Genomic DNA, 16,380 nt, shown 5'->3' on the forward strand with positions numbered 1-16,380 from the left:
CATAATACTAATTAGTTTTTATTCGTTTAACTTTTATTTCATACTGTTTTTTGTTAAACGCAGCTAAAATCACTAAAAATAAAAATAAATACATCTACAAAAATACAGTTTAATTCATTTTTTATCAACGTACAATATGACAATAATGTCATAATTGTCATTGGCAGTTGTCAATGTGACTCGACTAGTAAGGCCAATAGGGAATATGCATGTGATTTAGATTTGCTTGTTATTTTTTTCCTCGGTACATTACGGTCCTGAAATTACATCTAAACCATTATTTTTTCTTTATTTCGTGTTAAATTGTTTAAAACTTTAATCAAAAATCGTAAATTATGCGCGCGAAATTCAAATTTGCAAAACGCATTCCCATTGGTCGAACGAAAAATGACGTCACATAGCGTGTTACGATGTTTATCGGCGTCGATATTCAAACTGTTTGAGAGAAAAATTGTTTTTGTCTATATTCCTACAGTGTTATTTATAACCTAGTGCGATTTTTCTAGATAGTATTATTAGGAATAATCAAGAACAATGATTGAAAGTAGTTTTGTCAAAGCACAATCGGACTATTTACCTAAAATATGCAAAATGAATAAACTGTTTTTTATGCATAGGTCAATTCGGAAATATTTAACTGATCATAACTTATTATGTTAATATTATTTTTTTTTTTCTTTTTTTTATAATATAGCAGACGTGCATACAGTCCGCCCATGGACATCTGTAATCAACCCCAGATAGGATTAGATATTCCCACCTAAGGTCGGCCACAGATGCGCCGCTACCCCTGAGGACTAAGCTGGAACGCCTCGGAAAAGTCTGTCTCCTACCACACCCTTCAATCCGGAACACAGCATCGTCTAACACTGCTGTTATTAGGTAGAAATAGGTGTGGCGGTGGTGCCTCCGGAGTCGAACCACAAAGGGTTCTACCACCTTCAACCTATCACCTATCTTCACCTATCTTTATAATATTATAATAGATTATAATGCATTTTGTGTGGTTCAAATGATAGTGTTTGTTGTAGAAGTCGATAAGTACCTAACGAAGTAGATGATCAATGCAATATTTTAAAATCATTTACGTAAAATTATTGTTTGTTACAGTAAATACAAATGTTAATTCGATTTTGGAGATACTATATCTGTTTCCTATAATCTTGCACCACATTTTTCGTATTTTCGCATCTTTTGCAAAAGAAAAAACACTATATAATGTATTTATAGTACTGGTTTTGCACAATAACTCTAGGAAATATTTATAAAGTGGTTATTTAGCCTTTCCCATGATGTAAATAGCGATGAAACCTGAAAACGTTTAATAATACCTTTATGTGCATACAGTTATGATTAATATTAATACAAATCACGCTACGTGACGTCATTCAAAGAGCGCGTAAAATGGCGGCGTTCAAATGTGTCAAATTTTATTGATACTTTAAATAATTTTTAAAAAAATATTTCAAACACTAATAAAATTGTTTATATTTTTTACTATGTTAAAACGATGTGATAAGTGGTTTAAAATAATAAAATAAAAATGTGCATATTCCCTATTATAGTCGTCACAATTTAATAGGCCCATTTTGACACCTGCCATCCTAATGTTATTAAAGTTATGAACTAACTTTGTGTGAACGACAACACGTAATTGGGAAGTCAAATACTTCTAAATATACAATAATGCAATAATTTGTAAACAGAACTAATTAATAAAATTTATTAATTGTATTACACATTTAAATTCAGTTCATAGGTGTCCAAAAACCAATTTATCATAAACCGAAAAGTATCGTAGGGCGTCGTTGCAATGTTATATCAGTCCGGCAGGTCCGGCTACAGCTTGCGGTTTCAAACCATTCGGAAGAAACCATAATCGATTAACTTTTAAATAATCGAAACTTAGAATTACCAATAATTTTTTATTTGTCCCATTTTCATGATAACAATAAAATAATCCAGACTTTGTTCCTTAGTGAATGATAAAATGAAAAAAGAAATACTGGTTACTATAGTACGAGCAACGCTTTATTTAATCTTATAAAAATGATTAAATCTTTAAGTTATGAAATATTTGATTACCTTTTCTCCTTTTTATCAAATCTTTAGATGATTTAGAAAGATATTAAAGAAATATTCTATTAACAAATATTAAGTATTCTATACAATACGATATGGAGTTGTAATCGATTTGTCGTAAAATTCGGTTTCTTTGGTTATCGATTTGTATATCACATGCTTAGTGCCGTAGCGATGGCATGTGTCAAAATGGGCCTATTAAATTGTGACAACTATAGTAAATATTCATACATTGGTGTGTCCTAACCTTTACTTTTATGTTAGTATTAATATACAATTTAAATTTATATATTATTTATATATTTTTTTATTTAATATAATTGGTTTTAAACATTATAAATAAAAAGGATTAGGGGAAATTAATAATAATCATTATTTCTTTATGGCAATCAATATAAAACAATAAGTCAATGATAGATATTTTAAAAATCCTCTGATAAATCATAAATGAAAGTTATTCTGTATTAAAAATAAGGAAATCATCATAATATATTTTTTTTAATATTAAATATGTTTCATTTAACGTTATAAGTTCTAAAGGTATCAGACAAAACTGTTTTGTCTTATTGCGTCATCTGTATTGCCATCTAAAATACGGCTAACAGCGCCATGCTGATTCATTTTCAAACAACGAAATCTATAATATAGAAAGTAAGAAAGAACATTGGTTTTTCATATATTATAGGGGATCTGTTGAAAAAATGTCCACGCAATAATTTTTCCAATTCAAAATCTCTCAAAATCGTGCTACTACTCTAGCTACAAAGGAGTAAGAAATAATATCAACAGCAGTTGTAGACAGTAAAGTGTGTAGAGTTGAAATAGCTAATAATATTATTATTTTAGTCAATTATACGCTCAATGTATACTTATAGAAACACTTCCAGAAAAATACTACTACTTACTATACTATATAGAAAAATGCGATTTGAAAAAAATGTGATTTTTTTATAATTTGAATATTATCAATTAAGCTATTTCATGATAATACTGTTTAATAGAATACACCTGAACAAAGCTTGAGGTCTGTATTTCGCCCTAATTCATAATTATATTTACTTAATATTTAAATATAATATAGGAGTAGCAGACGAGCATGCAGTCCACCTAATGTGGATGTCAATCGCGTAGGCGAGACGGACATCTGTAATCAACCCCAGAGGGTTAGATATTCCTACCTGAGGTCAGCCACAGATTTGTCGCTACCCCTGAGGATTAAGCCTGATCGTCTCGGAAAAGTATGTCTCCCTTACCACTTAATTTTTAAATTCCTCCATCGACATCTACCATGCCAATTTGCATGTACGATTTTTCATAAGTATAATTAGTTGCACAAAACAAACATACAACCATGCAGCCTCTGAACTTCAAACAGGTACTTGGATAGTTAATTACATAATTCATTCATGATTTTATGGCAGAAGTTTCAATTATAAAGTATGTAAGTGTGTGTTTTAGGACAATTAATGTGTAATGTGAATTTGTGAATGCTGACAATTAAATAAAACATATTTTTTCATTCTATATTTATAAAAAGCACCGTCTGTAAAACATACAAAATTCCGATAAAAATGGTTTATTGGCATCGTTATTAGCGTATTATAAAATTGGAAAATTATTCATCAGTATACAATATTATTATGAAATACGGTAGTATAAAAATTATTGTTCACATCATCACCAGAAAAAAAATTTATCTTAAAAAAATTATCTTAGCTTTCCCATACACAGTTGAGCATTTAAATATCAATCTACTGTTCGTTCACGTTCTACTACGCCTACGTTATTAATACGATGAAATAATATATCAAGGAAATAATTTCGATATCCAAATTAAAACTTGGTAACTACACTCCTAATTTGACCAGAGTCATCGCAGCCGATGTGCGAAAATCAAGGATGAACACTTAAAAATATAACTATTTCCCTTAAAATATAGAGAACACAAGCACAAAGCGAATACCGAAAAAAAGTAACAAATACTGGAGTGCAGTGTGTTCCCACCTTAAAAGAAAATCAGTACTCAATCTTATCATTTACTCATTCGTATCGAATATAAATTAATGAAAATGCTCGTAAAATACACTTATCAGATATATACTGTTAAAAGTGACATAGAAAATTTGGTTCCTATATCTATAAGTCAGTTCGCGACGACCGTTGATGCGTTCTAAATTTAAAGTGTAATGACGGCACTAAGTGTTGCCATGCGAATATCACCTCCCGATTTTATGGTTAAGGCAGCGGGCTTCGCGAACTGGCTAGTACTTAAAATTATGAGTCTAATACAGCGATACTAGCGATTATAATATATGCGGTAGAGAAGTATGGGTGTTTAAGCCGTTTTCTCCTGCTCGATAATGTCCTTGGTAGGGAGCGGGTTCTTCTCGCAGGTCTCAGTGTGCTTCAGCTTAGTGGGGTCGAAGTTCTCGATGCCGTTCAAGAACTGGTTCTTTTCCTTCTCCGCTTTGATGGCTGATGGAAAGAAAAAAATGATTAGGAATTTCGAACAATTGTCAGACAAAACTGATTAATTTCAAATGCATTATGGAAATGTCTGCCCAATTTTTGTTCCATTCTTGGGCACTTGTGTTTTACTAGAATGTGGAGTATAACATTCATACTCCCCAAGTTATTCTAGGTGGTGGTTGATATACTTCTTATACGTTTGAAAATATTTATTTTGAGATATTCAATTTTCCTTTAATCTTATTACTTTTACTCTTTACTTTACTCTTAAAACTAGTGATAAATAATTCCTTAAAAATGAGCGAAGGATTCGTATCTGTTTTCATGGTTAAATAGAAAAAAAAAATCGGACATATAATAGACGACATTAATATTTTAAATAGCTATTGCAGTACAGCAAATTTTATTAACTTAAAAAGTCACGAGCGAAATAAAACGCTGTAAATAAACGCTTTCTACACTCACAGCCCCACACTAGGATTCCCTGTGTCGTAGGTGCCATGGACACACACATAGACAAATACACAAACACCCAGACCCAGAATCAGAACATCATTTAGATATCTGTCTGGCCGGGGATCGAACCCGGGACCCTTTGCGCGTCAAACCGGTATGGTGGCCGCTCCGCTACGCGGGTCGTCAAAGGTAGTATCATCTTTAGTTTCTACTGTAATTACTACTCGCACGAATCAATATGGACGAATTACGTCGGTTTACTCATCATTACTACAGATAATGCGCCTTTGAAAACAGAAGAGCTTTGTTAAACGCAATAAAGACTTATTCATGACTACACAAGCCATATAAGTCCACATCTACGTGCCTACTCGATCTTTACTAGAACATCTTCGGTCCTTGTATGGTTAGGACGCATTTGGTCCGGAGATTGATAACAGAATACTAATAAAATTGTAAGAAATTAATTAAAACTGCAGATGTGTTGGTTAACGCGTAACGTCGCGAATACAAAGCTTTACGCAGTAATTACCTTATCCCATGTACTTAGGTAAGGTAAGTGTGTAGTTAAATATATCTTCATATAAAATACACGTCATTGTAGAATCATTGTGTAAAATTACCGTAAATTAAAAGCAATGCAGCTTTTACCACGCTTATTAATACTATTAAAATCATGTTATAAAAGCGCTTCCCATCCACAACTATAGCGCATCACAAGAAAAGTTCAAGATTTCTTTAGTTTTACGGATTAACAAATCATTATTGATGTAAAAGTCTCTACCACAATTAACTCCAGAAAATTAAAAGGTGCAGCTTCCTAAAAGAAACCCTATTACAATTATTATACTGTATAATGCAAATGCTTCAATTTCATGTAAGTAACCTATTTACCGAGTACAGGAAATAATGGTCCTAAAGAGGGTACTTTATACTATATCTAATGTAACGTACTCCTATATTCATGTCTTTTTCTCGTGTCCTTGACTTGTAATTAAGGATGACGAATTGTCATGACACGGTAGTGCCTACGTTTTTGTTACAAAGGAAGTAATTTGCTTGCATTACCGGTTCCTTTATTACTGAGTTCAGCTTAAAATTAAACAAGAGATAAGATAATGAAACTAAAATGCAAGTATAATGCAGGAAACGCATTAAAGGCAGAAAACAAAGCATAAAACAAAAACCTTCGATAGGTGGCAAGGGGTTCTTTTCCTCTGTGGTGGTGTGCTTCATCTGGGTCTTGTCAAACTGTTCCACGCCGTCCAAAAGGTTCTGATGTGCTTTCTCGGCCGCCACAACTGGTTTCAAGCAAATCGTGCACGGCAAAATAATATAAATAGTTATAACAAGCTTTATGCATTCAAAGTAAAGCTAATATCGACGCCCTCTATGAAAGATATCGACATAGTTTTAACAGTTACTGTTGATCAGACAAATCAGTGATTTTATGTTTAGAAATTAGAAGCAATTACTCCGCAAAATGTTACATAGAAGGCGTCGTAATACATTTTAAAATTTACATGCTGAGTGTCAAACGTAATTCAAGTATATATAAGGAAAAGCGTGTCGAAACCGCAAGTGGATACAAAACAGGATAGGCATGTTAATCGCACGCTCATTAAACATTTTGATGTTCAACTAAAAGTTTAAAAGGCAAAATAATATATAATATTCGAGAAAAAAGCCCATGCACGTGGTGCAATAGGTATAATCACTAAAATATCATACCATCTTTGTCAGGAAGCGGGTTCTTTTCCTGCGTCTCTGTGTGCTTCAGCCTGGTAGCATCGAATTTCTCAATGCCATCGAACAGGGACTTTTGAGTTTTTTCAGTGGCAACATCTGTAAAACGTTTTAAAATTGTTCTATTAGCCATTTTGTTTACAGTGTGTTCCAATTTCCTGGAATCACGTTATTATTATAATTTTACATGACAATAATTATACCCTTATACGGTTGAAATGAATAAAGTAGGTAAATAATTTTAATCCGACAAATGTAATTAAAACATGTGCATTTTATACTGTGTTATAAAATAATTGTTTTTAAATATTTCTAATAATAAAATATACATTTTAAACATATTATTTGAAATATACTTTAATAGTTAAGTAGGTTAATCCATTTACTGATTTTTTCGTATCAATTGATGGGATGTAACACTTCTATTGTGGGTGAGAATCAGACACGAAATAAAACATTAACAACCAATATCGTGTTTCCAGTACAAATAACCATTTTCACAATACACATGCCAGTTACTGTTTTAAAAACACAATTAGTTCAACATCACGAAAGTACTTAGTTAGTTTATCGATTAATATCACGTCGGTAAGTCCAAACAAGACAACGTTAAGCAACCATTCAGTGATTTGCAACGCAATACATTATTTTTAAATTATTTTTCGCATTATTTTATGCTGCAGAATTAGCAAACAATCGACCAGGTCTATAACCAACACACTATATAAGGTCAGTAATAAATAACTTAAATTTGGACATTCGCTCATGATTTTTTGAGCAACAATGCTGTCATGATAGTCTTAATCTACCGTTAAAACACCACAGTTTAGCAGCAGGTAAACTTATATACAATGGTCGTAAACTCTACAGGTCAAATGACGCCGCCATAAGCCACACTTAGAATAGCAAACGAGGACTGGGGAGCACTTGTCTTGAGAACAGCCCACAATCGCACAAGGACGACAGAAAAACATTGTGAATTCTCCCATATTCTTGGGAGTTCGCCCTATTTGGACTATGGTAATGAGTGTTAGATTTGATGGTTGTAAAACGATTAGTATCGCGTTTTGCCACCCACAAATACCTAGTGCGTTAGGCAGCACGATTTTTTCAACGGTATCCGTCTTCCTTAAGGAAGAAATTGGGAATTGCTCTACGCCCTGTAGGAGTGCTGTGTGTCGCTTTTCTTGTGCTACATCTGTTGTAAAAACCAATATAGTATTTCACGTAATACGCCAATCATTTTGTAGGTATAAATTTAAAAAATAGAGAATTGTACAAACTTTTATATTACGTATCAAACATAATGTAAGTAAGTTAGATATATTACCAGAAGTAGACAAGTTACATTTATATACGTATTTGTGTATACTAACGGTAATTTTCCATAACAAGTGATTCAGACAATTGTCAGTAAATGAAAGGAGGTCCTGCAAACAATGTTGGCATATTATCATTTATTTTAATTAATACTACGAATTTCAACAAATTTATAAGTTTTGAATTAATGCTCTAATTTTATACTGTTTGGCATTTATGTACGTACTGTCTAGTTTATATTTTATTTTTTCTGATCAACGCCTATATGTCTGACACCAATAGGTACTATTTTTGAATATTTTGTGTCCAAAACAAATAAATTACTAAAGTTGACACAAAGACCACCGATATGTATGTAAAGTATGTATTTATCTATATATGGACAAAATATCTAGAGTTCAGTATACCTTCAGCAGATGGCAGCACGATCTTCTCATTGGTGTCCACATCGCGGAGGCAGCTGGTGTTGAAGCCCTCGAGCTGGCTCTTGAGGTCGGTGGCCACCTTGGGCAGGTCCTTCAGGGCAGGGGTGTCGCTGACGGAGCAGGCCATTTTTGGGGTTCTGAAATTAAACATGTTTCAATTTAAGAATGATATTTAACCAGAGAATAAAAATAGTGTTATTTATACAGGGCACAAAATATTTTCCTTGAATGAGTATGAATAAGTTAAAAATAATAAAGGAAAACTAATTATTGTCCTCGGTCATGTTACATCGAAAAGGTAAGCCCTCAAAGTTTTATTAATGGAATTCAAGTGGATTGTAGAGTATCTTCATACCTGCTCGTGTCATTTTAGATCTATACGTAACTTACACTGATAATAATCTGATTAAGTAGGTACAATAAAAATTATATAGGGAAATATGTATATCCATTTCTCCCCATAATTATCATTAAACAAAAGTTTTCAGCAAAAAAACAGCTACCGTATTAAAAGGATCTTATAGTGGCTATTCTTTGATTAAAAATTCATGAAAATAGCTGAGAAACGCGGTTTATCAGCGTGATTGTCCCTGAAGATACCTTCAGTAGAGGGCTCTCGTGTGAAATGCCTCTTACGTCGAGCCTGACGCCTCGCTTGGAACGTTGCCAGAATTAAAAACATTTCCCCGATTATAGCGAAAGGAACTCAACGTTTTTTTTCTATTAAAAAAATTAGGTCTAAGTAGTTTCTATCGAAAAATGCAGCATTAGTCTCTTGGTTTATAAATGAAATAAAATTAAAATGAATCATCATTTAAGTCAAGTGATGCTGACATCGTTATATAGAGTTTTATAACAGTCGTTCTTTAATATTTAATGGTCAAGAGCAAGACCGAGAAAATATATAAAAGATAAAGCTATAATTCTAATTAATAGGCGGCAGGCGACATGTTTTTTATTACATGACTATGAAATTATGTGCAATGAAACGATACAGACAAGACATTAATAAATTATGCAATAAAATGATTTTATACGATTTTTTTAATATAAGTACTTCCTTATTTAATATAATACTTTCAATCCTTTCTCGTATTAACAATGTCGTAGACATGGTTTCTAAACATAAAAATGTTGAAAAAGGAAAACCAGCTAAGCAATAATTTTATTGTTTCGAACAAGGACTATAAGTAGCAATTACGAGGAACAAATACAGATAAGCACGCGAGCGGGCAATGGCATGTCCCTAGTGATGTGTAATCTGTGGCTTTCGTACAAAGAAATGGTTGACTCATCATTTCCGATGAGACATCGGCTAATGTGTAAACACATTAAATTGCCTACAATCGATACTTATCTACGTTTGGGGATTGTTACAACAAAACTTCTATTTCGTTAAGCTTCATGAGCTCGTGGATTTAAATGAGTCTTATGCTTATGAATTTCCCGAAATATGTCAACCGAGAAATCAGATATGTACTTAACTCCAATTGGTACACTCATCAAATACGAAGAAAAATTTATAACGTTTATATCAAATGTAAAAGTATAATAAGGCTTTAAACATAATAAATATAATTTACAAAATAATATTTACATTTTTTACGAGGTTGTTAATGTCTTAGAAAACTTATAACTTTAATTAAATCGCCTCTCTGGCGCGTATTCACTATATTGTACTTAAGTAAAACATTTAACACAACATCATTGTTTTACAAAACTATAACTGTATTCGAGTCACCAGCGCCACGCCTGAGTCACACTCCATACTAAAATGCAAACAGGCAAACGTTACGTGACCTGTAAAAGTATAGGCTGTCGTTTGTTTACGCCAATAGAAGCTATTTACTAAGAATTCTATATTACAGAAGCATCAAACGGTAGTACCTACTGTTGTTAAGCCGTCACTGGCGTCCATGTACATTTCAAAATATCTATAAGTGCTCTGAAGTCTGTACCACAGAAAATACCGAATAATCTTTCATTACAAAAACAAAATGACAGCGACAACAAGGTAATTGAAACTTTTGATTATCACACCAATTTTTAAATAACGAATAATAGAAATCGTAGGTTTAAATTTAAATAAAATATAGCAACATTTAATTTATAATTTAAATTTTTTACAGAGTAATAATTTAATAGAATCAATAAATTCGAATTTATCAGCAAACAAATGAGAATTTGAAATGAATAAAATCCAATCCAGGTGTGTATTTGTATCAATGAATAATTCATAGTGAAGTCGTGACGCAGATTATCGATATTGTTATATGTAAAACGTCGGATATGATTAAAGTGTAAGGAATTTTTATATTTGATAAAACACTATTATTATTCCGTATTACAATATTATTGACTCAACTGAAATGGAAGAATTTTAGTAGTGGATTGAAATGAAATGAAATGAAATGAAATATATTTATTTTGTATAGGCCAACGACGGCACTTACAAATTGTCAGTTACAATATTTTCTTAAACTACTACCGGATCGGAACGCGACCTCTACTGAGAAGATCCGGTAAGAAACTCAGTGGGTTTGTCTTTTTTAATTTTAAAAATAATTATTCTCTTTTTAATTTTTTTTTAAATGCCATTATTTTTACATATAATTAATAAAGCATTAGCTCCAGTATCTTGCTTTACATTTATCTAAAAAAAAAAGAAGTTTGTTCAGCAAGATACGCTACACTTTGACATTTTCTTAATTAACTAATAATTATGTTATTGATCAGTCCCAAGCTGTTTTATCATTAATATAATCAGAAATTTTATAATAAGCTTTACGACTAAGTTTGCTTTTGATAATAACTTTAAATTTATTAATTGACAAATTTCTGATTTTGATGGGCAGTTTATTATAAAAACGTATACATTGACCCACAAAAGAATTACTAATTACTTATTGACTTATGCGCCGATTAAAGTATAAATAGGTTTATTTACCCAAAACGAGAGTACATGGCACTGCATCCACGACAAATTACGGTTTTTTTATCTGTATAAATATTAAGTAACACTTATTCTTTTAACAACAACACAATGAGAAAAACAATGTAATGTAATGAAAGTTGAACTTACTAAAGCCAACATTTGTTTCGTTGAAAACGTACAATTAACGCATTGTACATTTGTCCAAAAATATTTTAAGTTGCTAGGCGAAAAAGTAGTTTTTATAATAGTAATAGCGGCTACGGCGAGCCTGAGCACAATCGCAGACGGTTAGCGCAAACATGCGCAGCATACGAAATTCGACGGACATTGTTGTCGGCAGCGTACTATGTATGTATACTAAATCGGAATACATCCTGTGGGGAGGCAAACAATCTTTTGTTCGGTGGATGTGGCAGCCGGGGTGGATTTAGTTTTAAAAGTAATCAACCTTTTCAGCCCACTGCTTTTTCTCTTGCCATTTTGTGGAGACTAAACAATAGTCACTGTGGGGACATGATTATTCATTGTTACTTCTCCTCGTTTAATAATTATTTAAGGTTTTCGGTTTGTTACTTATTTTATTTATAATTCAAGCTTATTTAATCAATATTCAGCTTCAATAATTAGTATTTAATCATAATCGAAATTTAAAATAAATACATCGCAATAATACTATAATAAATGTAATACCTGCTGTATAAAATTAAGAAGAGTAGAATGTTAAAAATCATCTCAAGAATTTAAAATACTCTAATTATGTCAAAAAATAATTTTAACCGCAAAATTCTTTGGATTGTGAAAATCGATTAAATGCGACGTATTATTTCAAAAGACAATCTCAACAGCATTCATAAGATACAGCGCATTCTTGCGTTGATTCCTCTGACAGTTTTGTCGCATTTAAAATTATAAACGACATCCGTTTGAACGCAACTGCTATAAATTGTGCTGTTATCAGAAACAAGACGCTAAAATCACATTACTCAATTTAAAAGTACATGAATCAAATTAATTGACAGTATGTGCCAGCGTGTGTTTAATTTTATAGCAAGGATGCTCAGGAGAAATCGATGATGATACGCAGTATCGTATTGACATACACGAGATGATTCATGCTGACACCATAAATAAAATTGATATAATAATGTTTATGTTATCTGAAATATTTTGCAAAAGTCTGTCAGTTGACCTTATTATAATGAAAAATTATGTTGCTATTTATATCTGCAATTTATCTTATGTAAAAGTATTCCACATTTTTGTTACGTATCTCAGCTCATATATGCTGAATGCATGTATGTCATTATACTTGTTGCGATAAGAAGAAGCCCGCATAACGAGTTTCGAGGGTGTTGGCTATGCGTGCAACCTGTTTGTCATGAAACATCGCCAATGCTAAATGCAATTATTATGTAATACTCGTCTTATTTCGTAACATTAAAACTGCTAAAAACTACGAATTATTGTTTTATTAACAACATCTATTCACATGGTTATCTCAACTGGTTTTTTAAAATGACTTGATGCTTTTGTTTGCTCGTTTTTTTTTTAATAAATCAAATAGTACTTATTCACACATACACGTCGAATAAGATGTCGTTTGAAAACATACGTACATGTACAGTACCTACTGGAAATTGGAATTACGAACATATCGCCCTTAAATAGACGACCTTCGATGAAGTCAACCGTCTGGAAGCCAAATAATTTGAGATATATTTGGATTTTCATTTTATTTCAGTCAACAACGCTGGAACTCATTAGAAAACAGCTATATTTTATGTAACCAACAAAAGTTACTTTATGTACCATAAAAACTCCATACAGCCCGAGTCTACTGTTTATTTTAGTATTATTACATAGAAATTAAAATCTTTATGCTCGTGGAATATGTTTAGCAGTAAGTGCTAAATTCCAGTTTCCAGTCCCAGAAGTTCTCTACAGTTTTGGACTGCCCCTAGTCTGACTCTTATATAATTTCGATCTCCTAACACTTGCTCTTTACTGGAGATAAAACCTACGACTATCTCGATATTCTATTTCTATGAATTAGGTCTTACGATTATATTAGTTTCGCGGTTGGCGCGAGAGTATCTCGTTACTACCGCACTAGCGTCGTGGTCTGCTGGCTACTCTGTGCAGATTATGTTCTCAATTAAAATTGGAGGTGGAGACAAGTGGAACGGAACCTAATTATCTTAAATACCTGAAAGTATCTCAGAAGCGAATCATATCATTATGATTCATAAATGCCTCTTTGACACATCTAAATAATTTATATTGGTCTAACAGTTTTGTGCTGCTAAAGAAAATCTTGCAACAATAACAACCAATGAAGCGCTTAACTCCCTATTATATAACGAAGCAAGCGAATGTAATTAATTGGTTAAATTCATCGCATATCGATCAGAGTTTGAAAAACCATTGGCGTGTTGCGATTTCATAAAAACCGTTCACACTTTCCAATTTTCCGAATAGTTTTTGCGGAACCAATAATAAAGCTGTAACATGCAATATCCTACTTCAATAAGAAAAATGAACTAAAACAGTTTTAATGTAATATTCAAAAGCATTTTTTGCTCATTTCTTGTTTCATTTTATTGCTCAATTTTTTTCTCTGTATTTAAATGGAACCATTTTAATACATTAAGCTTAAGAGAAATAAAATGGTCTGACGATTAAATTAAATGGTAAGCACAAATAAAGAATGTGTATTCGTCATTCCGAAGTGGACTTGATATTTCGGAAATCCTTAGTCATAAACATCGACAAATGACGTAATACTTACCTCACTTTATAATTTAAGCAGTTCAGGGTCAATTAAACAAAAAGTTAGTTATAAACGTAATGCTATAAAATATAATTACTATCATAATGCATATATATGTAACTTGTGTTTTACATTTTTCATACATAAAATCTTTTTTTTAGTTTCTGTTATTGAAAATAAATATGATTAATGGAGATTTGGAGATACAACACCTTGCATACATACTTAATAGTAATTAAATTATTCTGTTTCAAATAAATAATAAATCTCAAGCGATGTGGTTCTATTTTATTTTATATCATCAGTTGTTTAAGTTTGTGCAACCATATTTATACAGTGTACGGTGAGATATTTTAACAATTCTTGACTAACAAATATCTCAATAACCCAAAACCAAAACGATATTTTATACAGCCTGACAATACAACAGTACGAAAGCAATTTTGTCACAATGGCCACCATCTGTTGTGCCTAAATAAAATCAACGGGCCATTGTAGATTAATTCAACAACGTTTAACGGTACGTGTCATGTCATGGCTCCTTTCCATACCCTTTTATGGTAAAGAAACGAACGAGAACGCAAGCGCTTAAGACTGGTTGAAAAAATCATGTAATGAAAAAATATCAACAAGCGCGCCATATGGTCGTAAAACTGTCCGCCGCAGTGGCAACACTGGCTCCTTGATATGATCAAATAAAGCACTCTTTATACTGTTGTTAGTTAGTTAATTATACTTAATGTAAGACAAGACATTGTTGAGTCGCCAATCTCTAGAAAGAAATGCATTTCCATATATATTATTACGTAGGTATAAACTTAAGTTACCTACTTACCCTCTGAATTTAACTATATATAGTTATAATATTGCAATAGTCGACATATTTTCCGCAAAAAAAATATTATATTATTTGCTGAATTCTTTGTTACAATTATCGAATATAATAACACAACTAAAATACAAGAGATATTGAATATCTCTTGTATTAGAGAATTAGTAGTATTAGAGTATTAGAGAAATACAAGAGATATTGAATATTTTAACACATTGGTTTGAACACTCATTTGGAGATCTTATCAGTGATTTATATTTTTTTGCAAAACGTGCAATACGAAAAGATAATCCGTAATCTTGATAAACGCATATCAGCCGATGGTGTGTAAAAAGTAACAATAAATTCGCGATTTTTTCTGGATCGATGTTCTCGGCTCGCCATGTAATGGCGTCGGCTGAGGGGAGCGTACACTGAACCGGTGAGTCACCAACCAAACCTCGCCTCGCGAAGCCAGGGCTGGCAACTTCGAAATATGGGACTAATAAATAAAAATAGTACCAGACTATATACTAGAAACGTTTGTATTCGACTATTGTGACACGGCACAGCTATTTGTATACTATACCACAACAATATAGCAATTTGGGTTTTGGCTTCGATCACTAATAAGAACTAGATACACAATCAGCGACAAAAAAACGGGGCGACGAAAAGAGCACCCAAATAGACATTTTTTTTTGCAAAAGAGCACCCAAATAGACATTTGGGTGCTCTTTAACCTGTCAAAGTGATAGCTTATGACAGCTAGCTTATGTCGTAAAAATTTATTGCTTTTGGTAAGCAGTTTTTAACACCTTTAAATAATAGTGATAAGGTTGATTTTGCATTAATTTTAGATTCTGTCGCTTAGAATTTTATAAACACGTTTGACGCCACTTTTGAAGTTCATTTTTGTATGGGATTGTGTATCTAGTTCTTATTTGTGATCGAAGGGTTTTGGTTTAAAATATAAGGGAAAGAAGCGTAAGTACTTCGTTTCAATAAACTAAAAATATTTTTTCGGACTTTGCAATTACATAAACTATTGCGTATCCAAGATAAACAGTGACCTAAAATCCATAATATGAATCTAGTTCAAGCATCGAAGGCCAGGGTCAAACGCGGCGACAGCCCTCGGCAGTCCCGCCACCGTAGAAAGTTAAAGTTATTAAAATTTCACCGTAAGCAGATCACCGGCCTCGACACGTACCGTTTTGCTGATTAAACATCTATTCATTACCGGCATTTGTCTGCCAGAAGCGACATAACATTATAATTACACGTTGTTTGTAAGTAAACACATTTGTGACCGACTTACATTCTTAAAGGTGGTAGAATACTAACTCGTAAGGCCACACCTATT

The 16,380-nt window shown here is 32.4% G+C and overlaps 1 protein-coding gene across 4 annotated transcripts in view; it reads right to left on the reverse strand.

Annotated features, from left to right (window-relative positions):
* Nucleotides 1-3,591: 3,591 nt before the first annotated feature.
* Nucleotides 3,592-16,380, reverse strand: part of cib (thymosin beta cib) — a 38,281-nt gene continuing 25,492 nt past the window's right edge. The window contains exons 2-6 of one of the 4 annotated variants that reach the window (XM_073076339.1): nucleotides 8,481-8,635; nucleotides 7,838-7,951; nucleotides 6,739-6,852; nucleotides 6,195-6,308; nucleotides 3,592-4,557 (exon numbers count right to left, since the gene is read on the reverse strand). In XM_073076339.1, the coding sequence (XP_072932440.1) occupies nucleotides 4,418-4,557; nucleotides 6,195-6,308; nucleotides 6,739-6,852; nucleotides 7,838-7,951; nucleotides 8,481-8,625 (627 nt within the window). In that variant the 5' untranslated portion in view covers nucleotides 8,626-8,635 and the 3' untranslated portion in view covers nucleotides 3,592-4,417. The remainder of the gene's footprint in view (nucleotides 4,558-6,194; nucleotides 6,309-6,738; nucleotides 6,853-7,837; nucleotides 7,952-8,480; nucleotides 8,636-16,380) is intronic. The other 3 variants (XM_073076340.1, XM_073076341.1, XM_073076342.1) reach the window with 3 other exon arrangements.

Source organism: Epargyreus clarus, unplaced genomic scaffold, assembly GCF_041222505.1.
Source record: "Epargyreus clarus isolate Ecla_fem2 unplaced genomic scaffold, WU_Ecla_fem_2.2 ptg000009l, whole genome shotgun sequence".
Taxonomy (NCBI): Eukaryota; Metazoa; Arthropoda; class Insecta; order Lepidoptera; family Hesperiidae; genus Epargyreus; species Epargyreus clarus.